The sequence below is a fragment of the Staurois parvus genome, unplaced genomic scaffold, assembly GCF_062004578.1.
Source record: "Staurois parvus isolate SC_StPar_1 unplaced genomic scaffold, SC_StPar_1.0 ptg000086l, whole genome shotgun sequence".
Taxonomy (NCBI): Eukaryota; Metazoa; Chordata; class Amphibia; order Anura; family Ranidae; genus Staurois; species Staurois parvus.
In genome coordinates this window covers 501,525-528,872 of record NW_028317882.1, presented here as the reverse complement: position 1 = coordinate 528,872, position 27,348 = coordinate 501,525, and the positions used below count along the sequence as shown (strand labels likewise).

Here is a 27,348-nt window from a genome sequence, read left to right as displayed (position 1 = left end):
AAGTCGAGGCGGCCTGATTATGTTTGTGCGCCTTTTCCAGGAATTTAATGTGATCTAAGAGTTGTTGTAATCGAGTGTGTCTCTCTTTTTAAGAGTTTTGTGGCCATAGCTATTAGGACTCCTCAAATGATGCATTTATGTGCCTCCCATTGAGTTAACGAAGAGGTATCTGAAGTTTGATTGTTTGAAAAATAGTCCGTTAATTGGGAGCGAACCTTTGCTTCACTGGCCGAGTCCGAAAGAAGAGAGGCATCCAAACGCCATATCTTAGAACGGGAATGTTTCTCCGGAAATCGTAATGTCATAGTGATAGGGTGATGATCAGAGAGGATCATCGGTTCGATGGAAGAATCATGGAGGAAAGAGAGGTCAGCTTGCGTGATATAAAGAGGTAATCGATTCTGGATTATTTGTTGTGTGGAGTTGAGAAAAATGTATAGTCTTTGACATTTGGGTGGAGGACTCTCCAAGAGTCGTGAAGTTGCAGATCTTGAAGTTGAGTGTGAATCTGTCTAATGGATTTATATGGCAAGAAAGAGCTTCCCGAGGAAGAGTCCAATAAAGGGCATAAGGGAACGTTAAGATCACCTCCCAAGATTAGGATACCCGTCTGGAAGGAGGAGAGTGAAGAGGTAATGGAGCGGAAAAAGGATACCTGTCTAGTGTTGGGTGCGTAAAGATTTGCTAAAGTGATGGGCCTATTGGCAAAATTACCTTTTAGAAACAGGAATCTACCATCCGGATCCAGAAGTGACTCCGAGATAACCAGAGGGAGGTGCTTTGCAATCAAAATGGAAACGCCTTTAGATTTAGCATGAGGGTTAGGAGAATGATAAACTGTCGGAAAACGGGAGTTAGTAAGCTTGGGTATGGCATCACAACAGAAGTGCGTTTCCTGAAGAAAAACAATATCCACTCTCTGTTTAAAAAGGTGCGAAAGCAGGAGAGTGCGCTTTTCAGGGGTATTCAGACCCTTCACATTAATAGACAGAACTTTCAGCGAAAGATGTCCTGACAGGAAGTTCAGAGAAGGCATGTCTGGGAGAGTAAAGGGAACCTAAAGGGATGGGAAAGGGGGTATGGGGAAGAGAGAGAAGAGAGGAAAGAAAAAAAAAAGGGAAGGGGGGGAGAGGGGAAGGAAAAGAAAGGAAATTAAATGAAAAGTAAGAGGAAAATGAGGGGAGAAGAGAGAGAGAGATAACCGGCAGTGGGGGTAGACCAGCTGACCCACCAAGATACAGGAAGGAGGAAAGAAGAACAAGAAAGAAGAACAGGTAGGAGGGAAATAGCAGAAAGAGGAACAAGGAATGAAAGGAAATGAGAGGCAGAGGACAAGGGAGTAAAGGCGGCTGGAAAAAGTTCAGCGAGAGCTCTCAAAACTTGCTGTGTGGGAAACGCGGTGGACTTAGATCCAAAAAGAAAGAGTCCGCAGGGCCATGGACCTTAAAAATGCAAGAATCGGGGAGGGAGGGTGAGCACAATTCGTTTGAATGAAGATATAGATGGGGCACAACCGCTATCATCCGACATAATGGGTGAGGTAAGACGCAGCAACAAGCTTAGGGATATCAGAAGGAAAATGTAATAAATGTCATGAGGGCAAGGAAACAGAATATATATTATTAGGGCATATAGTGGTGGAAGCATTGTATGTATGGAAATGAGAAAATGCACATCTAAGTGGAATGCAGTTGTGTCATGATCCTAAAGTTATGGGCAGAGTTGTGGTATTGTAGGTGTGCCGTGGTAGGGCCAGTGTGCGAGTCCATGCTGAAAATAAAACATCAGTGAAAGCCAGATGGAAAACCTGCATATCATTAATATGAAAAGCAAATCGTATCATAATCTGTTTATGGCAAAAACAATGCAACATCATAGAAACAGCAGGGCAACCATTCAACAAAAAAAAAGCAACCATCAAAGGAAACAATTGGGAAACATGAGACATAGTGCACCATTTATTTTTGGAACCCTAAGGTATCTCTCATCTGTCCTAACTCTTCTCTTCCCGACTCCCTCTCAAAAACTCAAACCATCCACCTCCCACCCCGCTCCGCAGGACTCCACGACATTCTAAAAATCAAGCAGCACCTCGTGTCTAAAAAGAAAAAATAGCGGTAGCTAGGCAAGGGGAGAGGGAAGAGGACGGGACCGGGGAGGAGCTCAGCAGAAACTCCGAATGATGGTTTCAAAACCTGTAAGCAGTAAATGTGGTTTAGATGGGTGTTATGACATGAGGTGAAGGAGGGGGCCGGACCCCGCAGGGAACAACACCTGGAGAGTGTAACGAGGTGATACTTGATTTCAAACAGATACAGTATGTAACATAATAATACTATGGAAATGACAGCCCGGGTCCCGGACCCCCTCCTTCCCCCAACCCAGTCCTCCCCCGCCATCCCACACTACCCCTGGAAAACGTATAAAGGCGAGCTGGAGTATGAAACCTCTCACAGTAAACTCTAATGAAGAACAGTAGGGATCATGGTCAGGGAAATACAGACAATATGTAATGGAGGGCATGGAATTCACCTCTGACCACTGCAAGATCATCAAAAGACCCCCGGGAAGCCATACAACTAAGCAGGGGCCGGGCATAGAGGGTCTGGAGATCCATACTCTCCAGAGACTCTATGCAGCAGACAAATCAGCATATACATTACAAACAGAGCTAGAGAAAGACTGTAGGACCATCCCCCAGGCTTCCATCAGAGGTAGTGAAAATGCAGCAATAAAAAGGCCAGTGACATGGAGGGTGCCTGCGGAGGTACATCAGGACTGGGGGTCCATTGAAGAAGCTGAGATGGAGAGGGAAAAGGTCTTCATGATCGATTAGGCGATTTTGGCAACATCTGCAGGGGCATCAAAAGACCTGGACCAGGGCGGATGGGATAGAGAGCAGAAAATGAAAGGGTGAAGGTGTCCAGTTAAATGGCCAAATAGGACCCGAGGTGCTACCGGCATGGTCCTGGAGTCGGATGAGAGGGATCCGGTAAGATCATAATCTGGATAAGTATTGCTGATGAGAGAAAGTCAGGGAAAAGATCAAAGAAGGGTCTTTAGGTATCATGGCGGGGTCTGCGATGTGCAGGAGAGGCCGTCGGGCTGTTGTTGGTGGTGGAGCCTCTAGCAGGAAGTCTCGGAGGAGTGGAAGGGACCGATCGGTGGTGGCGGAGATGGGGGCCTTGCCAATCCATGTCACTTGGTACTCGACCAGATTCAGTAGCATTTGGAAGACGCAAAGATCTGTACCAATCTGGAAGCTCAACTAGAGGAATGTCCAGTGCGGAACAGAAGCTGGGGAGATCCTCTGGAACTCGCGGGTAGGCTGTGCGCCCCTGAGCTTGAGCGGAGAGACAGAATGGAAATCGTCACCTGTATGGTATGTTATGAGAGTGAAGTGTGTCCAGCAGGGGGCGAAGTTCTCGCCTTTGTTGCAAGGTTATGGAGGAGAGGTCCTGGAACAGGTGTATCTCATTACCCTGAAATAAAGGGTGTCTTCTTTCTCTGGCCCTTCTGAGAATGTCTTCTTTGATTGGAAAGCTGACCAAGCAACACACCACAGCTCTTGGGGGGGTCAGAATCTCTGCCTCTGGAGCGAAGCGCTCTGTGTGCACGTTCCAGATCAATGGGTGCAGCAGGTGGATGGCCCAGCAGATCATTGAAGATCGCAATTACTGTTTTGGGGATGTCGCTCGGCTCCACAGATTCAGGCAAGCCACGCAATCTGATATTATGTCTACGACCTCTGTTATCCAGATCTTCAATCTGTCTATAAAAATCACGGATATTAGATGTGTGCGATACTGACAACTGCTGTATCTCCACTATGGCATCAGCATTAGATCTGCTTGTGAATTCCATCGCCTCTATTCTTGTACTTAACAAATGAAAGTCTTCTCTTAGGTCACTGAGGGCTGTGGTAAAAGTAGCTTTAATGTCAGCTGCAAATGCCTGCAGATCTCTTAAAGAAAGTGTATGAGTGTCTGAAGAGAGGTTATGCTGTGGGACAGATTCCATGCCAGCCCCAGTGTCTGTGTTCTGAGCACATGTTGTTGTAGTGGAGGGAGGAGGGGGATGCTGCTTGTGGTCTGTCCCTCTGCTGAGAGCTGAACAGCTCCTGAATATGTCTGGACTGCTTGGGGTTATGTGCCCGCGGAGAGCAGGAACGAGAGCCGGTGACCTTCCGGTCCGCTTTCCCCATCATGTAATGGCTCTGTCTCACCCGCTCCTCTGCTAATATCGATGCAAGGTCTCAGGCTGGCAGGAGCTCCCGTATCACATGAGCATCTTGGATCTCAGCAGACCATGCCCCCCATAACTTTCTATTAATGTGGTTTGATGCAGCACTTTGGGAACATCCAACTTCTTTTGCAATTACCTTTTGAGGCATTCCCTCCTTATGGAGGGTGTCAATGATGGTTTTCTGCACAACTGTCAGGTCAGCAGTCTTTCCCATGATTGTGATTCCTACTGAACCAGACTGAGAGACTATCTAAAGGCTCAGGAACCCTTTGCAGGTGTTATGGCTTAATTAGCTGATTAGAATAGGACACTTTGAGCCTAAAATATTGCACCTTTTCACAATATTCTAATTTTCTGAGATTGTGGATTTGGGGTTTTCATGAGCTGTAAGCCATAATCATCACAATTATGACAAATCACTGCTTGAACTATCTTGCTTTGCATGTAATGAGTCTATCTCATATATTAGTTTCACCTTTTAATTTGCATTACTGAAATAAATGAACTTTTGCACGATATTCTAATTTTTTGAGTTTCATCTGTATATCAGCTTGGGAAGTGGTTCTTTAGAAAAAGATTGGTTAAGATGTGACATACTGAGCAATATGAAATAATAATTGAAAAAAACTGAAAATAAATAATGTTTATTTCTCACTAAGGTTATCCATCATTATAATATAATTATATAATTTTTTTAAATATTTGAAATGATAAATGGACCTGGAGTGGAATTAAATGCTTAGGAAAAAATGTTTTCAACTTCTTACAAAATTGTCAACAGTTGTACCAGATGTTTTGTTTTACCACACTCTGGACCAAAGCTGCATGATCTGAGACCTTGATGGACAAGGGTCTCATTTTGCCTAATGAACTTTGTAACTACAACAACTATTTAATGATTAATGTTTGAATGTCCAAATCCAACTTTGCGTAATTCTAATTCTGTAGTTGTTGTGCATCAATATGACCAGAAGATGGTGGCAGAATACAAGATTCTTTAGTGAATGTGTATGGTCTGCCTCCTCTACAAGAGTACTGACACCAGGATCCACGTAAACTACATACATTTTGCAAGATAACAGAGCACACCACCCATTAATATTACAAAAAAAAAATGACAATTGATGCAAATGATTCAAGCTAATACTGAGGGATCTTTTTAAATATTAGTGATGCTTGCTTTGAAAAAGCTTGCAGATAGAAAGTGAAATGACCATGGGCCAAATTAGCCGTTTTTGAAATATGCTGTTTTTTTGCTACGGATTAAAAAAAGCAGAATGGGTGATGCCTAGAGTGCCTTTGTGAAATTTTCTATTGTATATTATACATGAACTAAATATACACAAGAGCACTGAATATTTTTTTTCTTTCTATTACCCGCTGTGGTGTACAAAAAGCAAAACACCAAGAATTGAACTAAAAAAATGTATGTGAAAAACACACAAAAAAGTACACTTAGGGGTTTGTCTCTAGTCCACCCTCTGAAAAAGTAGGACCTTCCCTGATGCTTGGCTTTTGACAGGGGCAAGGCACACTTGTGCTCCATCTAGCCAAAATGCCTGGTGGACCTCTCTTTCCATGGTCAGCCAAATTCAACCACTGAGGGTCTCTCCCAAAGAGGGTCTCTCCCAAAGAGAAACACTCGATTCAGGTGAGGAAGGAATCTGATAGCCACACATCCTCCCCCAAAACTTCAGGGTAGGCCCAAGGACCCACACCCTTTATTCAAGTGAAAAACAGATAAAAAAGCAAGTGACACACATGTGGAGAGAAAAATAAATTAAATAAATGCCAGTGCTTTGCACCTGGTAACAAACATTGCCCATGTCTTGACCCAAGAGGTACAGTGCAGAAAAACAGGGGGTGCCATGACCATGTGCTCATTCTCACAGTGGGTTTCTCAGATCCAAGTGATGCTAAGAGCACCCTTGGGGCGACCAACTCCCAAGGGGCACTGACACCGCTGCAGGTTCTCTGCCTTCCCAGCCCATGACCAGACCAGGTAGCATCATCCAAATCAAGAAGCACTGCCCCCCTATCACCGTGAAATTACTCACATGCTCCACCTTACCCATTGAGCACCCTAGTTTCTGTTCCTATGGAACAAACCTTCAGAGCCCCCCCCATCATACCAGCAGAGGTATTATACAGCCAACCATTTCTGCCAAGAGACCAGAATGATGGTAGAGCACCCCTACTGGACACTGATAAGAACAGATACTAAATTTGATCTCAGCCAAAAAACAGAGCCTGTTCACTACCTGGAAAAGTTAAACATTTATGTATGGGGAATTCCTATGGCAACCGGTCTTTCGACACCAGCTTCCATCTGCCGTTGATATACGTATGTAATGGTGAGTGCCACACAATAAACTTTTAATGGTTTCACTAATAAAAGAGGATGCCAAGCCTTGATATAAAATTAGTACCTTACAATTTATGCAGAGCTCCGACCAAAAACAAGGTAAAAAATAAATAGCCCATAAAAGACGAAATACCAAAACCAGCTTTTGATGCAAAATTGACTTTCAATACAGAGACTTCTTCTCAGTACTGTTTTCTGCCACTAGATTTCTTCAATCTGATGGCCGGCATCATTTCACTCCCTTCCTCTGAGCCAAGACTGTCCTGGACCTGCCCACAGCCTGTGACTAGACAGTGAATGGTGAGCAAGTACAGTGATGAGCTCATTACTCTGTCATTCTTCTCTCTTCTCCTATCAGCATGCTGTTTATCACAACATGAACTGATCGTTAGCTTCTTGTACTGCTTCTTCCTCTCAGACTCCAGCCATAATGCACATGCAGAAGGAGGGGAGACGTGTCAGTCCTTGCATTCCTCTTGCTATTGCTTGTTTCATGAAAGTGCTCAGAGCTGAGATAAGCTGCAGTTAAAAATCAGCCATCTCCTTCATAGCTGTTGTTGGATCAGCTGTAGCAAGAGGGGAGAGGGGCAGGTAAGACGCCATAACTAGAGTTGGATGTTTACATGCAGTACTTTGTCCCACAGTTGACATAACTGTAAAAAAAATAATGCTCCCCTTCCATATTACAGAGTTTCATGGAAGCAGGCACATGTATCATGTATGTGTAGTGTTATAGTGTTATATCTCGTTATATAAAACCTACAGGCAAGGCACTGGACAGGAGGATCTCTCAGCCTCACTGGTCCCCAGAGCAGAGGACCACCTGTACAGCCAGGAAAGGAACCTGCCCAGAAAAAGACCTGAAGGCAGCCACCTACCTAAATCTGAGTGAGTGAGTAGTCCTACACCCCCTGGGCCAGTTAAGGGAAAATGAGTACTCTGGTGGGAAACCTGATTAGCTCCATACCCGGGACTGTATCATTTAAAGTGGCAGGCACTGGATTCCCTCTCCTAGGGATTCCCTCAGGCAGCTGGATAAGAAGAGGATTATCTGGGGTCTGGGGTGGTACACCAGGGAAGCTGAAGAGCTCTCCAAGAAGAGCTTCTGCTGTGTAAAGACTGGTACATAGTTGCTAACAAGTTTGTGCTCTGTTTGCAGTTCCATTGGGCATCCCATACACCCCTTATCCCATCCAAGTTTAACACCCCTTTATAAAATAAAAAAAATAATCTCAAGGTCTGTTTACTGACTCCGAATGCAAGTCTGTTGAAAATGCATGTTGTCTGGGTGTTCTGGACTATAAGTGGACACAAATCTTCAGAAACGCCTATGGGACGGGGGTAAAGCGACACATATTCAAGACAGAATGACACTCACCATGATTACCTGTTATCTTTCATCATCACATCATACAACTTCATCTCATTGACTCAGAATATGTGAATAGAATCCAACTTACCAGTACATTTACATGATGCTACAACCTAATTGATTTGTGAATCAGGAAAAGGTAGTGTAGTTTTAAAAGTGATTTATCTCAAATCCATACAGTTTTATATATTAAAAAAAAGACATGAAGTTTTTTGTAATGCAGAAGTGTAACCAGTAATATTACAAAGGTACAGTAACCCTTTACAAGCAATAGCATTTTATTCTGCTGTAGACAGTCCCATATATGATTGGTTGGTTTCTTCAATGCAATGTATACACTCTTTAAAGTGGTAGTAAACCGCAAAAAAATTCTAAAAGATCTTCTTCCTGCAAACTAAGAGCATAATATGCTAGTATGCATCGCATACTAGCACATTATGAATGACTTACCTGAAAACGAAGCCCTCCAGCGGAGTGCTATCACGGCTCTCCGAGGCTTCCATCTTCACCCAGTCTTCCTTCCGGGTTTGCAAGTTGTGACCATCTGATTGGTCGGGCCGCGATGTCGTCAATCCCACACATGTGCAAAGAGAGTTTCGGCCGCGGTGCTGCTCTCTCAATGGACGGCACACTGTCCGTGAGAGCGCAGTGTACATGTGCCGGTGACATCAAAAGCGCTTCTAGAGTAAATATCTCTTAAACGGTGCACATTTAGGAGATAATTACAGTACCTACAGGTAAGCTTTATTAAAGGCTTACCTGTAGGTAAAATATGAAAAAAAAAGAATTTATTTCCACTTTAAAGCAAACAGCTACTGCACATACACACATGAATTACATATAAGAGAGTAGTTTTACCTGCCAAGGATGTTGTAATCATGCCCATTCAGTTCTGAAATATATACAGCCCCTTCACACAGCATAGCCCTGTCTAGTAAATCAGGAGACCAGATGTTTCTCTTCTGCAGTTAAATGGCACTTACAGGTCTTGCCCCTCCTCCAAACCTATGACTGGACAACAATTGGAGAAGTGTCAGAATGATGAGCTTGTCAATCAATGTCAGTCTGCATTTACCTCATATTAGCACATGTAACACAAATAGCTGGCTCTATAGGCTGCTTCTCACGCAAAAAATTACCTGCGTTTGTGTAGATGTGCCAACGGGCTCTGTGAGGACCTAAAAGCTGGGCAGAGTTTGTGGCATATCTGTGCATGTGACATAATGGTGGCAACGTGGGGTGGTGGAGCCTCCTGAGAGGTGGACTGAAGTTTCTCTTTAAATCTGCACTGATCTGGTCAATGATCTATGTCAGGGGTCTCCAGACTTTCTAAACAAAGGGCCAGTTAACTGTCCTTCAGGCTTTGGGGGGCCAAACTATGGCCAGTGGGATTAGAAAATGCCCTGGCATCAGTGGGTGGAATAGTGCCTCATCATTGGTTTTAGTGAGAGGAATGGTGCCCCATTGTTGGTGTCACTGGGAAGAATGATGCCACATTATTGTTGTCAGTGGGAGGAATGGTGCTCCATCTTTGGTGTCAGTAAGAGGAATGGTACCCCATCATTGGTGTCAGTGGGAGGAATGGTGCCTCATGATTAGTGTAAGTGGATGGAATGCTGCCTCAAGGGCAAGATAAAAGCAAGAAAAGGGCCACATCCGGCCCAAGGGCCGCAGTTTGGAGACCACTGATCTAAGTGATTGCTGGAAAAAAATCTTCCATCTAAATGCCCATTTTTACTTACCTTAACTGCTGTCGCATGACACCAAGTCCCTCTTCTATTGACTCCTGCTTGGGGTCCTTTGTTAAATGTCCATATTATTGCATACTCAATGTGGACACTTCCCATTGGATGGCTGGCAGCGGGGTCCTGATATCATCAAAGGGGAATGGTAAGGGACCAGTGGTCTTGGGGTGCCATCACAGTGCTGGATAACGGAACCCGCTGCAGTAAGGGACTTGAATTGGGGACTTAAGTGAATATTGCTGGCTACACCAGGCAAGGGGGGAAAAAAAGGTTGTCAACAAAGGTTAGAGGAGTTGGGAGGGATGGGTGGTAAAAAGCATTATGCTGAAGTGGGGCTAAAATAAAATATACTTCCCTTCTGGGTAAAGAGCTGCCCATTATATCATTCAGTTCATTCTTATTTTAACTTTCCATCTGGCTTTTTTTTTTTTTTTTTAAATCTAATAAAGCTTTTATTTTAATAAGCAGGAAAAAGTTCAGCCAAAACCGTACCAAGGTTCAATTTTATTAAATGAAATTTAGCACCTAATAAAGTAATTTAAAGTAAAATCATGCACCATTGATTATGCAATATACCTATGGAATGTAAAATATATCCAGTATTTTAAGTGAAATAAATATATATATATATGTGTGTATCTTGCCAAGAACTGAACCTGTTTGAGCTAGGAGGGCTGTAATTTGTGCTAGTACCACTGCTGACCCATCTGATGACTAAGTGGTTGTAGAGAAGAGTGAAAAGAGAGAGCAGATCTCCTAGGTGTTTAAGCTGCTTTGTGCTCCAGAGCTCTCAGCATCCTTTACTCTCTCTAGTCTTCCACATGCAGCATGCTCTGTACATACACAGCAAAGCACTGACATCCCTCTTTATCCAATGAACAATATCTATTGGCTCTCTTTATCCCCCTTGCTTGTTATTTCTGTCTGTAGAGGAAAGGAGCATCTAGTGCTACCTGTCTAGCCTGATTTATGCAAGATTCAGGAATGTAGCAACAGCTGGAAGTTTATGTCATCTGTGGGGTACAATGTTTTACTGTTCCTGCTGCTTTTTCAATGAAGATGCTTTATTTAGAGAACAGCTAAAAAAGATTCAGTGCTGGATCTATATCGGTTCAGTGTGTGACTTGCATTGACTTCATCTCCCTAGCCCTGTATTGCTAATACAATGCTTTTGGAGAACTGTCTGAGATTTCTAGCTTATGGTTTTTACCTATGGATTTTTCTCTTTCTGACCTTCCTCAGAGGTAAGTAGTTATGTTACTATTTCATCAGCTTTTACTTTCTTTTGTTAATAGGAATGCATGCAGTACACATGACTATTGAGGTAATGGGACACAAACTAAAACCTTCATTGATTATTTACAGGCAACTGTGACATTGTGACCTGTAGCTCAATGTCAGTGTAAAGGAATTTAAAACCACTTTTTTTAGGTGATTTTATGGTTTATAAATGAGTCTTTGGGTTGAAGGCTTGCAGGTATTTATCACCTTTGCAACAAATACTTTTTTTTTTAATGAATATGGGTAATAATAGAATTTTATTATATTAATTCCTGTTTTTGCATACATTTATCATGTTCCTCATATTATTATGCAGATTAAGTGACAGGTGTCAGTAAAGGGGTCAAACTATAATACTATAATACTACTTTTATGCAAACATTTATTTATATTCATAGTATTTAAATATTCTTAAAAAAACACTTGCTACAACTACTCAATCAAACCTGACTGTATTATAGTTTGTCCAAATATCTGTCACTGTCACGTTTTATGAGCAGCTTAGTCTGTGGAGAATAATATATATAGAGGCAGGATAAAAAAAATTATACTGAAAACTATCTTTACATGTATACTTTACATGTATTATCAGAATGCAATATTTTTCACAAAAAGTTTAAAAAATTCAAGATCAGTGCAAAATGTAATCAGATTTGCATGGATATAAGAAAAGTTTTACACAGAAAACTATCATTTTAAAAATAGCATGCATAAGTGTGAATTTGCTATCTTATTATTAGATATCTGTGCATTGCATTTTGCCCCTGTTTTCTATACATGACCCTCTTTTTTTCTGTAGAAGTATATAATATGTACATATGATACAGTGAGTATGAGTCATGAAAACTAGAAAAAAAAGAACAATAATACAAAATTGGAGTTGTTTTCCATGACATCTCATCCGAATTTATGTTTTCTAAACAAATTAAACCTGATCTGTCATTATGAGCAACAACTCATTTTTTTCTTCATTTTTTAAGAAGATTTCAAGGATTCCCTTTGTTCAGAAAGGTTTTAAACACGTGCATACACACAAGAGTAACATAGATATATATGGAAGTTCTCCTTCAAGTCATTGCAGGTTATTTACTAAAACTGGAGAGTGCTAAATCTGGCACAGCTTTGCATAGAAACCAATCAGCTTCCAAGTTTTATTGTCAATTGAACAAGCTGAAGTTAAAAGCTGATTGGCTGCAATGCCTGGATGTAGCAGATTCTGAGCGCTCCAATTTTAGTAAATCTTCCCCTGTGCTTGCATAGTAGACCTATGCATGCTTAATATTTTCGTTTTGTTTAATTTGAATGCATTCATTCATTGAATAATTTTGTTTAATCATATTCGTTATGTTAAATCGATTCATTTTTAGAATTAATTTCCTATCTTCGGCATTCATTTCATATATTCGTGGGTCTGGGTGGATTTGAAAAATTTTGTAGGTTTTTCTGGAAAATTGCTATATATTTGTTATATTATTGAATTAAACTGATTTAAATCAGACGGATTCCATATTTTCGGACGGTAGTCCAACCCACCAAGAGAAATGGCATGAGCCGGTTGGACAATATCGATTGGCGTCATGTGCATCCAAATTAACAAATGGAACAAAATTTGGATCCATTCATTATCCAAATCCAAATCAAAAAAAAAAAATTGAAAATTGAATTAATTTTCCCATGGGCCCAAACAGGTATCACAGCATGTGACATCATCGGAATTAAACAAATTAATTCATTAATTTTGTTATATTATTTTTTCTGATTCGTTAACATTTGTCACTATGTCCATTTGAAGACTTGTATATACCTGAATCTCTGAAAATGACATTTTCGTCAGAAAAAAGAACCATAACGAAATGCACATATCTATTGAGTAGTGATTTTTTTTTTCTGTATAAATAAGTAGATACATTTTGCTGCCATTTTTCAGAAAATGTTGATTCCGTGACTGTCATAATGCTGGAGGTTCAAGGCTTCCTGTTGGAGTCCAAGACAGCCAAGCATTTTCAGAAGGAGCAATGGCAGCCTCCATATTCATCTCATGACAGGTGTACATGGGGTGCTACTGGGGTGTATATTAAGAGACTGGAGTTTAGTCATTTACTGTTGTAAAGATGCCCCTTCTGTCTTTTAATAACTAATTTAAAAGTGTTTTGTTTGAAACCTATGGCACCCTTAGCACAAATGGATCAGTGAAAGGTTTAAATGTTTATTGCATGTCCTAGAAACAGGAATTCTTCAGAATTAATTAGCCATAAATGCTATTATATGCTATATATCATAGGAAATATTTACAATGAAAATTATTATAGAAAATACAACTTATGATTGTCTATTAGATTTAGTACATAGGCTGTACATGATCGGTATGAGAGAATTGGGTTAATTCACTAAAGTAATATGGACTGATCAAATACCAAACTAATTGTTCCCTTGCACATGATTGGGTATTCAGAGTAAACACCGTTTTACCTTTTTCTCTAAGGTAATTAAACATTTACTTTACTATGTGAACCGTTCCTTTACTAACATGTAAACCAGTATGATGGTGGATAACTCAAGCACCTTATCCCTGGAAAGTTTATAGCAAAAAGAACTTGAGTTCTTTTTGCTCTGTTTCTTTACTACATCGACCCTTTGTAAAAGAGTAGTCTCCACTATAGCTGGAGATGGTTCATAGATGTATAGATTATAAAAGACGATTACTCCAGGAAATACACTGGAAACATATTGTACAAAATCTGTCAAATGCGCCATTTGGTTCCTCAAAGAGAATCAGCCACAACTGGGTTTAAGGAAATATTTGCATTATCAGTCTCTAATGATTGCATATGCAAAGCCTACTCATTATGGAGTTACTGTATATTTACCTGTTTATTTAGCTTTGAATGCCATTTTTGTCAATGAATCTGAGAGCAAACTTAAAGTTGGCCATAGATGCCTCATTTAGTTGTCGATAAGCCAGAGGGGGATTCCCACATCCACACAATCAAGGTGGATGGAGGAATCTTCCCTGCTGTGCTATTGTATTCTGACAGTGGGATGCCTTTGCTGTCAGAATACACTGATCCTGGCCTGTGACCTGTCTTTTCTGCACCTAATCTAATCACTGTCCAAATCTTGTAGACTTTACCTCCATAACATCTCCAAAATATGCCCCTTTTTAACCAATAAAACTACTAAGCAACTCATTCACTCCTTTGTTATCTCTCGCCTTGACTATTGCAAATCCTTCTTCATAAGCCTTCCTTTATTCAGGCTATCTCCCCTTCAGTATGCCATGAATGCTGCTGCCAGACACATTCACTTTACCAAAAAATCAGTGTCCACCACCTCTTTCTGCCAATGCCTCCATTGGCATCCAATTTGCCCAGCAAATACAATTCAAAATACTAACAACATACAAAGTCATTTACAACTCTGCCCCTAGCTACATTCCCAATCTTGTCTCAATATATAACCCAAACCATCCTCTCCATTTCTAACAAAGCCTTCTGCTCTCTCCTCCCATGCTTGTCTCCAGGACTTTTCCAGAGCCTCTCCTATCCTGTGGAACTCCCAACCACAATTTGTCCGGCTATCTCCTACTGTCCACTTTTAATTGATCTCTGAAAACTCATCTCTTCAGGGAAGTCTATCCTGCCATCAGCTAACAACTGAATCTTTTTTTTTCCCATCAGTTCATTCATCTCAGTTAATTATCTTTTGTTTCACTTGCCCCTCCCTACTACATTGTTCTCAGAAGCAGGGCCCTCTGATCCCTCTTGTATTGAATTGTATTGGTACTGTACTGTCTCCCTTTCTATTGTAAAGCGCTGAGCAAACTACTAGTGCTATATACCACATTTTTCGCTCCATAAGACGCACTTTTTTCCCCCCAAAAAAGGGGGGAAAAGGTCAGTGCGTCTTATGTAGCGGCCAGTCCGGTATTTCCACCGCTGCCGTGTCAGAATACTGGGCCGGCCGCTCAGCTCTGCAGCGGGACCTTATGGAGATGACTGCTGACCTTTGGGGAGGTGGGGAGCGGGTACTTTGACAGGTACCCGCTCTTACTTCCACGGAGTTGTTCTTTGATCTTACCTGTTCCTCTATCCAGCGGCACGCTGTCTTCCCGGCTTCTGTAGTGTGGGCACTGGGCTTGACAGCCGGGTGCCAAGTGCGCATGAGTAAGAAGCAGTGCTTTTTGTGAATGGTAAGGCAGTACCTGGGACACATGACAGATCCCAGAAGCCACCGGACCAATCAAAAAAGGGCAAGTGCTTCTCGCTCATGCGTACTGGTACCCGGCTGTCATGCCGAGCGCCCACACTACAGAAGCCGGGAAGACAGCGCGTGGCTGGATAGAGGAACAGGTAAGATCAAAGAACAACTCCGCAGAAGTAAGAGCGGGTACCTGTCAAATTCAGGTACCCGCTCCCCCCCTCCCCAAAGGTCAGCAGTCATCTCCTGTACTGTCCGCAGTCTCTGGTCATCCCCGTGCTGTCCGCAGTCTCTGGTCATCCCTGTGCTGTCCGCAGTCTCTGGTCATCCCTGTGCTGTCCGCAGTCTCTGGTCATCCCTGTACTGTCCGCAGTCTCTGGTCATCCCTGTGCTGTCCACAGTCTCTGGTCATCTCCTGTACTATGTCTGCAGTCCATTAGTTCAGAATTTTTTTTTTCCTGTTTTCTGCCTCTAAAACCTAGGTGCGTCTTATGGTCAGGTGCATCTTATGGAGTGAAAAATACGGTAAATCCTGTATTATGTTAAAATAATAATAATCAGTGGCTTCAGCTGACTGACTGCAGCTGGCTGATTGAGAAATGTTTTCTAACAGTCCCGTTCAACAGAAGTCAATCATTAGATCAACTTCTGTTGAGTGGGAACAGCCATTGATGGCAAGTTGCTGTTCTGTGAGCTGATAACAGAAAATCCTGATCACTTCCCCAGGGAAGTCCAAAGTTACTATGGTAACATTATATTGCTCTGGTCACAGTGTGTTAAAAAAGAAAAAAAAGAAAAAGAAAAAAATGCAATAAAAAAAGAAAGAAAAAAGAAAAAATATTGAGAAAAAATTGTTTTCCTTTTTTTTGTACTGTCACCAGTCAGTGTCCCTGATTACCGCCACACCAGTTATATGATGGTGCTGAATGGCACTGGTGACAGTACGTAAAAACAAAAATTGTGAAAACATTTCATTTTCAAAAACAAATTATGACAAAAAAATTACAATTTCAAAAAACGCGCCATGCCTCTTACTGTTTTTATTTCCTAGCCCCAGTTCTGATTATATCTATTACTAAGCCTAAACCATAACTATACTTTGTATATCTATATAAGGCCACAGATTAAATATAATGTGATTTTTGTTTTTTCTAAAAAGCTGTTTGGCAACCAGTCAACCTGTAGGGTCCTATTGCCATTATGCCACTGTTTTTATGTTCCATATATATTCTCCTCACCTTTGCCTACCCCCAGTTCGCTGTTGAGGTATTGGAAGTTAAATCTCTATCAGGCTGGAGGATATTCACTGTGAGCCAGTCTAACAAAAGACCAGTTCCATTTGTCAGATGTAGACTGGGAGCAGGTGCCAGATGACTATATGTATAGTCTGAGGGTATAAACAATGGCAGCAGGACCCTAAAGGCATCTTCATTCTATACCAGATTTTCTGCAAAAGAAGGCACTCTGTTACATGTGTTCAAAAGAGGGGATTTGTGAAAAGAAATTCACAGAAAAAGCGGCTACATTATGAACAGAATGTGACACTCAGAAAAATTTCCAAAAATTATGCTTTATTACACATATATAAATATGACATATGGGCATTCGCCCTGGTTTACCATCACCTCAGTATGAGACAATACACACAGACCTAAAACCATATAAAATGACACCAAGACCGGTCTAAATGCATGTGCAACAGAAAAAATGACTACAAGAGTCTAATGTCCCTGTAGCACAGACACATAGGTGAACACTTCCCAAAAGAGGTGTATCCAAAAATTATACCATAGGCATACCATAATATTGAATATTATAAATAGAACAATACCATTATGGTGAATCCCAATCAGGGAATCCAAAAATTGTACTATGGATATAAATATCACATGTATGCAATGCAGCAAGCACAATATGCGTCAAAAAGAGAACAACAAGCCTCAGGCCTGTATGGAGGGAGACATGAATGTCAAATATGTGATGCAATACATTCCTGTGCCGGCACAAGTGGTTGGGGCCCATTCATCTGTAATATAAACAGCTGTATCCTAAAGCTCTTGAATGAACATATGCCCCATTTATTCCCAGGGTGGAAGAAAAGATGCAAAAAGCAGCACTCTGCTTGAAATGGTTTAGCCCCCAATACCATTTCAAGCAGAGTGCTGCTTTTTGCATCTTTTCTTCCACCCTGGGAATAAATGGGGCATATGTTCATTCAAGAGCTTTAGGATACAGCTGTTTATATTACAGATGAATGGGCCCCAACCACTTGTGCCGGCACAGGAATGTATTGCATCACATATTTGACATTCATGTCTCCCTCCATACAGGCCTGAGGCTTGTTGTTCTCTTTTTGACGCATATTGTGCTTGCTGCATTGCATACATGTGATATTTATATCCATAGTACAATTTTTGGATTCCCTGATTGGGATTCACCATAATGGTATTGTTCTATTTATAATATTCAATATTATGGTATGCCTATGGTATAATTTTTGGATACACCTCTTTTGGGAAGTGTTCACCTATGTGTCTGTGCTACAGGGACATTAGACTCTTGTAGTCATTTTTTCTGTTGCACATGCATTTAGACCGGTCTTGGTGTCATTTTATATGGTTTTAGGTCTGTGTGTATTGTCTCATACTGAGGTGATGGTAAACCAGGGCGAATGCCCATATGTCATATTTATATATGTGTAATAAAGCATAATTTTTGGAAATTTTTCTGAGTGTCACATTCTGTTCATAATGTAGCCGCTTTTTCTGTGAATTTCTTTTCACAAATCCCCTCTTTTGAATGCCTCTTTTGGCTACTGAATGGAGACCAAATATTGGGTGACATGATAATTCATTTGACAACCTCTTAATAACTACCTTTAATACTCTGTTACATGTGGCCTTTGTTTTTCCAAGTCCCAAGGACTACACTTATCTATTAACATGACCTAGCCATTTTCCTTGTCAGCATTTCCAGGTGTGTAAAATAGATACAGTGGGGCAAAAAAGTATTTAGTCAACCACCAATTCTGCAAGTTCTCCCACTTAAAAAGATGAGAGAGGCCTGTAATTGGCATCATAGGTAGACCTCAACTATGAGAGACAAAATGAGAAAAAAAATCCAGACAATCACATTGGCTAATTTGGAAAGAATTTATTTGCAAATTATGGTGGAAAATAAGTATTTGGTCAATATCAAAAGTTCATCTCAATACTTTGTTATATATCCTTTGTTGGCAATGACAAAGGTCAAACGTTTCCTGTAAGTCTTCACAAGGTTGGCACACACTGTTGCTGGTATGTTGGCCCATTCCTCCATGCAGATCTCCTCTAGAGCAGTGATGTTTTGGGGCTGTCGCTGGGCAACACGGACTTTCAACTCCCTCCAAAGGTTTTCTATGGGGTTGAGATCTGGAGACTGGCTAGGCCACTCCAGGACCTTGAAATGCTTCTTACGAAGCCACTCCTTCATTGCCCGGGCGGTATGTTTGGGATCATTGTCATGTTGGAAGACCCAGCCACGTTTCATTTTCAATGCCCTTGCTGATGGAAGGAGGTTTGCACTCAAAATCTCACGATACATGCCCCATTCATTCTGTCCTGTACATGGATCAGTCGTCCTGGTCCCTTTGTGGAGAAACAGCCCCAAAGCATGATGTTGCCACCCCCATGCTTCACAGTAGGTATGGTATTCTTTGGATGCAACTCAGCATTCTCTCTCCTCCAAACACGACGAGTTGTGTTTCTACCAAACAGTTCTATTTTGGTTTCATCTGACCATATGCCATTCTCCCAGTCCTCTTCTGGATCATCCAAATGCTCTCTAGCAAACTTCAGATGGGCCCGGACATGTACTGGCTTAAGCAGGAGGACACGTCTGGCACTGCAGGATCTGAGTCCCTGGCGGCGTAGTGTGTTACTGATGGTAGCCTTTGTTACGTTGGTCCCAGCTCTCTGCAGGTCATTCACTAGGTCCCCCCGTGTGGTCCTGGGATTTTTGCTCACCGTTCTTGTGATCATTTTGACCCCACGGGGTGAGATCTTGCGTGGAGCCCCAGATCGAGGGAGATTATCAGTGGTCTTGTATGTCTTCCATTTTCTAATTATTGCTCCCACAGTTGATTTGTTCACACCAAGCTGCTTGCCTATTGCAGATTCAGTCTTCCCAGCCTGGTGCAGGTCTACAATTTTGTTTCTGGTGTCCTTCGACAGCTCTTTGGTCTTCACCATAGTGGAGTTTGGAGTGTGACTGTTTGAGGTTGTGGACAGGTGTCTTTTATACTGATAACAAGTTCAAACAGGTGCCATTGATACAGGTAATGAGTGCAGGACAGAGGAGCCTCTTATAGAAGAAGGTACAGGTCTGTGGGAACCAGAAATCCTGCTTGTTTGTAGGTGACCAAATACTTCTTTTCCACCATAATTTGCAAATAAATTCTTTCCAAATCAGCCAATGTGATTGTCTGAATTTTTTTTTCCATTATGTCTCTCATAGTTGAGGTCTACCTATGATACCAATTACAGGCCTCTCTCATCTTTTTAAGTGGGAGAACTTGCCCAATTGGTGGCTGACTAAATACGTTTTTGCCCCACTGTATGTAGCTGGGGATACTTGGGTGGAGACAGTAGTATTTCAATGATATTTTTGTCTTAGCCATTTGGCTTTGTAAATACTCTACCATATACTATAAATATACTGTATACATTTTACTGCTATCTAAGGCCTTCATAGTTACACAGTAGTCAGGTTGAAAAAGGGAAAAAGGCACAAATCCATCTGGATCAACCAATAGAAAAAAATTATTACACTAATAGAAAAATTCCATATACAGAACCCTATACCCACAGCTGATCCAGAGGAAGGCAATAAAATTCCTATTAAGCATGTTTCAATTTTCTCCAGCTGGTGAAAAAATTCCTGCCTGACCTCCCAAGACAGTCAGATATTCCCTGAATCAACAATCCCTGGTGTTATTGCCTATACATGTTAATATCCAGTTATATTTTGTGAATTTATAACTATTTCCTGAGGTTGTCTATTACACATTTTCACAGCTCTTACTATGAAGAAACCTTTCTGTATGTAGAGGTTAAACCTCTTTTCCTCAAGACTTAAATAGTGCCCTCTTGTCCTTTGTAATGACTATAGTTCACTATATGAACCGCTTATGTATTTATGCATGGTAGTCATACCCCCTTTCTCACCTCTTCTCAAATTCAGTTCAGCAAATTTTTCTTCATTGCTGAGGTCCTCTGTGCCTTCTATCAAATTGATTACCCTTCTCTGTATTTTCTCCAGTACTTCAATATTCTTTTTGTGAATTGGTGCCCAAAACTGAACTGCATATTGCTATGTATAGGCACAAAATGTCTCTCATTCTGTGGAATTTATGCTTCTTTAATACACCAAAGTATTTTGCTTGTTTTAGAAACTGCAGCTTGACATTGCATGCTATCATGAAGTTCATGATCTACCAAAACAGCCAGATCCTTCTCCACCATTTATTCCCACAGTTGATATCCTCATTGGCATGTATGATCCATGCATGTTTTAGCCCCCAAGTGCATAACTTTACATTTATCAACATTAAACCTCATTTGACACATAGCTGCCCAATTAAATAGTGCATTGAGGTCAGCTTTCAAGTTGTAGACATCATGTAAGGACATTATTTCACTGCATAGCTTGGGGTCATCTACAAACACTGAAATATAATGTTTAATCCCAAATTCTAAGTCATTTACAAATATATTAAAAAGTATGGGTTCCAACAGTGAACCTTGGGGTACACCACTAATAAGCTTGAACCATGCAGAATATAAATCATTAACCACTACTCTCTGAATACGGTATTTTAGATAACTCTCTGTCCATTTACAGACTGAATTTTCTAAGCCTACAAACTTCAACTTACACATTAGCCATATGTGGAGCACTGTGTTGAATGCTTTTGAAAAATTCCAAGTATGCTATATCCACACCTACTGCTTTGTCTAAGTTTTTGCTTATTGCCTCATGAAAAGAAATCAGATTTGTTTGACAACTCCAGTCTTTTGTGAATCCATGCTGACTATTGTTCTAGCAAAAACATTTTTATGTGGTCTTTTATCAAAAGCTCAAGTATCTTCCCAACTATAGAAGTTAAGCTAAAAGGTCTGTAGTTACTTGGTAAAGGCTTTGATCTTTTTTTTAACCACCTCAATACCAGACAATTTTACCTCCTTCCTGCCCAGGCCAATTTTTAGATTTCAGCCCTGTCACACTTTGAATGATAATTACTCAGTCATGCAACTCTGTACCCAAATTAAATTTGTATAATGTTTTTTACATAGATAGAGCTTTCTTTTGATGGTATTTAATAACCACTGGGTTGTTTTTATTTTTTGCTATTTTCTTTTATAACATTTTGCAAATAAATAATCTATCTTTATAAATATAAGCTATAATCTTTGGTAAAAATAACCAAAATCACTATATCAATTAAAAGTTATGAAAGTTATAGAGTCTACAAAGTATGGAATATATATTTGAAAATTGATCAATCCTAATGTACCAACTGACTCTTGAGGCCCTAAATTGCAAGGACAGTACATATACCCCCTAAATGACCTCTTTTTGGAAATTAGACAGTCCAATGTGATTAGTAAGAGGCATGGTAAGTTTTTTTAAGTTGTCATTTTAACAAGTTATGTCTCACACACAATGTAGGCATACTCATAATTACACCCAAACACATTCTGCTATGCCTCCCAAATATGAGGATACCACATGTGTGAGACTTTTTCACAGCCTAGATGCAAAAGGGGCCCAAAATCCAAGCAGCACCTTTGGGCTTTCGAGGAGCATATTTGCGCATAATTTCCTGACTACCTATCACATTTTGGAAACCCTAGAGCACAAGGACAGTGGCAACACCCACAAAATAACCACATTTTGTAAAGCAAACACTCCAAGGTATTTTCTAAGAGGTATAATTTGTCTTTTGAAAATACAAGTTTTTGCCACAATGAGAAATAAAATGAAAATGATTATTTTTACACAAATGTGTCAATTAATAAGCTATATCTAACACACATCATAGGCATACTTAAAATTATACATTCTGCTACTCTTCTCTTGTATAGCGATACCACATGTGTGAGACTTTTTTACAGCCTAGCATCAATGAGGCTCCTAAAATCCAAGGATCACCAGCAAGCCTTGCAGCACCAGGACAGTGGAAACAACCATAAAATTATCACATTTTGGAATGCAAACATTCCAAGAGGCATGGTGAGTCTTTTGAAGACTTCATTTTTGGAAAATGTGGAATGAAAATGAGATATAATTATTATACACACATTTTTCAATTTAATAAAGTATTTCTCACCCACAGCATTGGCATACTTAGAGTTACAACCCATAACATGTTCTGCTACTTCTGCTGAGTATGTCGGATATCACATGCAAAACTTTTTCAATGTTTGGACTGATTATATGTACCAGGCATTGTATCTTGTGTATTACACTAATCAACCAATTGCATAAAAACCAACGTACTGTAATGGTCACCTCTATACGAGTGGTCAGGGAATATAGTTTAGTGTAGCATCACCTATATCAGCTCCAGTTTCTATAAGACAAGCAAGCCTAGCCTACTGGTGTGTGGCTGCTCCAAGGAATGCCATGCTCATTGGCCAGGAAGTACACAAGACTAAAGAAAGGAACCAGCTTCCAGCAGTACAGTTGTTCACAGAGGATGGCTGGGACATGGTGTCTCTGAGGAATGTAATGATGTGCAGATAGGTCAGTTTAGGTGCAGGCAGAGACATGATCAGCAAACAGGCAAAGGATCAGTCCAGGCAACAGGCGGAAATGTGGTCAGTAAACAGGCCAGGGTTAGTACAGGCAGCAGGCAGAGGCTACCCTGCACTGTTGTGGTGGCTATAAGGAACACTGTTGCTGGTGTACACTGGTCTGGTGACACTGAGACTGGTGTGGTGGTGGTCAAGAAAACTGTTGCTTGCGGCACTAGTCTAGTGTGGTGGCAATCACGAACACTGATTTTAGCTACACTGGTCTGGTGACACTATGGCTGGTGTGGTGGTGATTGGCGAACTGTGAATGGCTACACTATTAGGACTCATTCACACATGAGGTTGGAGGTGGTAAAACATCGCAGTTGAGCAACGGTGTTACCACTGTTCAACCGCTATCCCCTTTAGTTGCAGAGGGAGCGGCTGGGGGTGTATACAAGCTTTGCAGCTGTGGCTGTGCTTTGCAGCTGTGGCAGGAATTATACCCCTGTACTTCTGCTGATCATGACACATTCAAATGAATTGAGTTGCTTGTGTGGGGTCCAAGGGGTTAAAGCAGATGTAAGGAGGCTATGCTTCCTCACTACCTGTCAAATGCTCTCCAAAGAGGGAACCAAAAATGGATGACACTTCAGAGAGCATTGCACATGTGAACTCCTACAGTTTCCTAATGGTGAAACTGTAACTACAGTGACAGTGATCAGAGACACTGTAACCGTTGTGGTGGTGATCACGGACACTTTAACTGGTGCAGCAGTGATTAGGGACTCTAAGTGGGTGGTTTTGATTAGGAACACTGGTGATAGAATGTAGAAAACAATTTATATATATATATATATATATATATATATATATATATATATATATAAATAATTTTTTTTTTAATTTTTTATACTGTCACCAGAGTAGTGCACTGTCACTACTCTGGGGGAGTGATCAGGATATTTTTTTACACTGTGATTGTAACAGCAATCATTTTAACTCTCATGAGTGGTTTCATTCATGACTCTTGTTTACTGTTGTGATGCTGTGACTGGCCACTGCTTTCACATGGTACAGGGCTGCTGTGATTGGCCCTGTACACCATGTGATAACTGTGACCATACAGAAGATCACAATAGTTAGCAAGCTGTCATGAATGAAAGCCATTCATAACATTTGCTTTCTTGTGATCATGTGATTGCTATGATTGGTCGTAGCGATCACATAGTACCTGAGCCAGTCACAACAGCCCTGTATCGATCACTCTGTTCCTAATGGCACCTGCATGCATCTAAAAACGCAGCACATTTTGCGATTTCTCGACCACTGCATTTTTAAAATGCTGCCTTTTTCCTGAATAAAACACAGCCACAGCAGCCCATTCGAATACAGGCTACAAACCCACCATAGTGTGAACCAGGCCTTACTGTGGGAAAAAATATTGAAAAGGGTTTTGACCCTTCCATACTAAAATGAAAAAAAAAAAAAGAATGGCTATACATTAACTTTAATGTGCAACATGAATTATGAATACAATGTAAATATATTCGCTGCACATATCCTAACAATATATATGTAGTAACTGCTCAAAAAAATTAAAGGAACACTTTTTAATCAGAGTATAGCATCAAGTCAATTAAACTCCTGGGATATTGATCTGGTCAGTTAAGTACCAGAGGGGGTTGGTTATCAGTTTCAGCTGCTTTAGTGTTCATGAAATTAACAGCAGGTGCACTAGATGGACAACAATGAGGCAATCCCCAAAACAGGAATGGTTTTACAAATAGAGGTCACTGCCATTTTTTCCCTACTCATCTTTTCTGACTGATTTTCACTAGTTTTGCATTTGGCTAGGGTCAGTGTCACTACTGGTAGCATGAGGTGTTACTTGGACCCTACTGAGTTTTCACAGTCGGTCCAACTCCTCCAGGATGACATATCAATAAGTGCCATTGCCAGAAGGTTTGCGGTGTCTCCCAGTACAATCTCAAGAGCATGGAGGAGATTCCAGGAGACAGGCAGTTACTCTAGGAGAACTGGACAGGGCTGTAGAAGGTCCTTAACCCATCAGCAGGACCGGTGTCTGCTCCTTTGTGTAAGGAGGAGCAGGATGAGCACTGCCAGAGCCCTACAATATGACCTCCAGCAGGCCACTGGTGTGAATGTCTCTGACCAAACAATCAGAAACAGACTTCATGAGAGTGCCTTGAGGGTCTGATGTCCTCTAGTGGGCCCTGTGCTCACTGCCTGGCACCATAGAGCTCGATTGGCATTTGCCATTGAACACCAGAATTGGCAAGTCCGCCACTGGCACCCAGTGCTTTTCACAGGTGAGAGTAGGTTCACCCTGAGCACATGTGACAGACATGAAAGGGTCTAGAGAAGCTGTGGAGAATGTTATGCTGCCTGTAACATCAGTCAGCATGACTGTTTTGGTGCTGGGTCAGTGATGGTCTGGTGAGGAATATCTATGGAGGGACGCACAGACCTCTACAGGCTAGACTAGGGGTGGGCAAACTGCTGCTCTCCAGCTGTTGCAGGACTACACGTTCCATCATGCATCTGCAAGTCATAGCTGTAACTGTCAATTTTGTAATGTTGCAATGCCTCATGGGAAATGTAGTTCCAGAACAGCTGGAGAAACGCAGTTTGGCCACCCCTGGGCTAGACAATGGCACCCTGACGGCCATTAGGTATCGGGATGAAATCCTTGGACCCATTGTCAGACTTTATGCGGTGCAGTGGGTCCTGGGTTCCTCCTGGTGCACAACAATGTCCGGTCTCATGTGGCGAGAGTATGTAGGCAGTTCCTGGAGGATGAAGGCATGGAAACCATAGAATGGCCCTACGCTCTCCTGACCTAAATCCAATAGAACACCTCTGGGATATGATGTTTCGGTCCATCCGACACTGCCAGGTCACACCTCAGACTGTCTTGGAGCTCAATGATGCCCTGGTCCAGATCTGTGAGGAAATACCTCACGTCACCATCCATCGTATCATTAGGATCATGCCCCGATGTTGTCAGACATGCATACAAGCACATAGGAGCCATACAAACTACTGAGTACCATTTTGAGTTGCTGCAATGAAATTTCAGCAAAATAGACTAGCCTGCTGCATCATTTTTTACTTTGATTTTCGGGGTGTCTTTGAATTCAGTCCTCTGTAGGTTGATAATTTTAATTTCCATCACAAGATGGGGCATCCTTACTTTCCTAACACATTACCCAGTCCATTCCAGATCATTATAGATATCTAGCATGATATTTTTCCCCATTGAGATCTGATATGTTTTCAAAGTGTTTTTTTACTTTTTTTGAGCAGTGTCTATATATATATATAAAAAGGTAGACTAGATCAGAGTTCCTAGCACAAATGGCCATGTATATTTTTTGTTTGTGTTTTTTTTTATATGCATTCCAATTTTTATGTATACGTGTCAGGAAAGGTGTTGGTGGGGGTGGAGTAGTGAGGAAACGGTTCTGCTAATTTCAGTTCCACTTCAAAAAAGTAATTGTTTATTCCAGAACTGAAGAGAAAAGATCACTTTGGAGGTCACAAATCAGTATGCGGCCTTGTGCTTTTGTATGGTAATGTAAATCCTCGGTGACCTCTAATATCAAATGTTCCCCTTTAGGAAGTGCACTTCAAAAAAAAGTCTATTTCTTTTTGTGACTCTTTTTATTTTTACAACTGAAAGAAAAATTAATTGCTCAGATACAGCATATGTTTGTACTGTTGCTTTAAGGATTGTCTGCATTTCAAAACACACCCACATCAGTTGCTGGGTTACTATTTTTTTTACTTCAATTCACATTATACAGTTGCAAGAAAAAGTATGTGAACCCCTTGGGATTACGTGGAGTTTTGCATGAATTGGGCATAAAATGTGCTCTGAACATCATCTAAGTCACAACAATAGAAGAACACAGTCTGCTGAACATAATACTACACAAACATTAGATGTTGCCATGGTTTAATTGCACATAACATGTAAACATTCACAGTGCAGGGAGGAAAAAGTATGTTAACCTTTGGACTTAATAACTGGTTGACCCTCCTTTGGCAGCAATAACCTCAACCAAATGTTTCCTGTAGTTGCAGATCAGAGCAATCAGATTGTATTTTGGTTCATTTATTAAAAATCAAACCTAAACCAAAATTAAAAGCTACTGGTGCTAGTTTACTAAAGTAGTAGAGAATGTTCTCTTAGGAAAGAAAATGTTCACAATGCAAAGTGAATGTTCACTGAGCTTAATAAGTAAAATAAAGCCATGCTCACTTTAAACGCTTCCGCGCCACCCCATAGCAGAAATACTGCTATAGGGTGGCATGGGTGCGCAAAATCACGTATATATACGT

At 41.0% G+C, this 27,348-nt stretch overlaps 1 protein-coding gene across 1 annotated transcript in view; it reads left to right on the top strand.

The window, feature by feature from the left end:
- The first annotated feature begins 10,467 nt into the window (after positions 1 to 10,467).
- The window catches only part of LOC149468456 (neuronal acetylcholine receptor subunit alpha-7-like), a 220,726-nt gene continuing 203,845 nt past the window's right edge, over positions 10,468 to 27,348 (top strand). Inside the window, exon 1 of the mRNA XM_089669961.1 lies at positions 10,468 to 10,971. Within this exon, the coding sequence (XP_089526087.1) occupies positions 10,893 to 10,971 (79 nt within the window). The 5' untranslated portion in view covers positions 10,468 to 10,892. The remainder of the gene's footprint in view (positions 10,972 to 27,348) is intronic.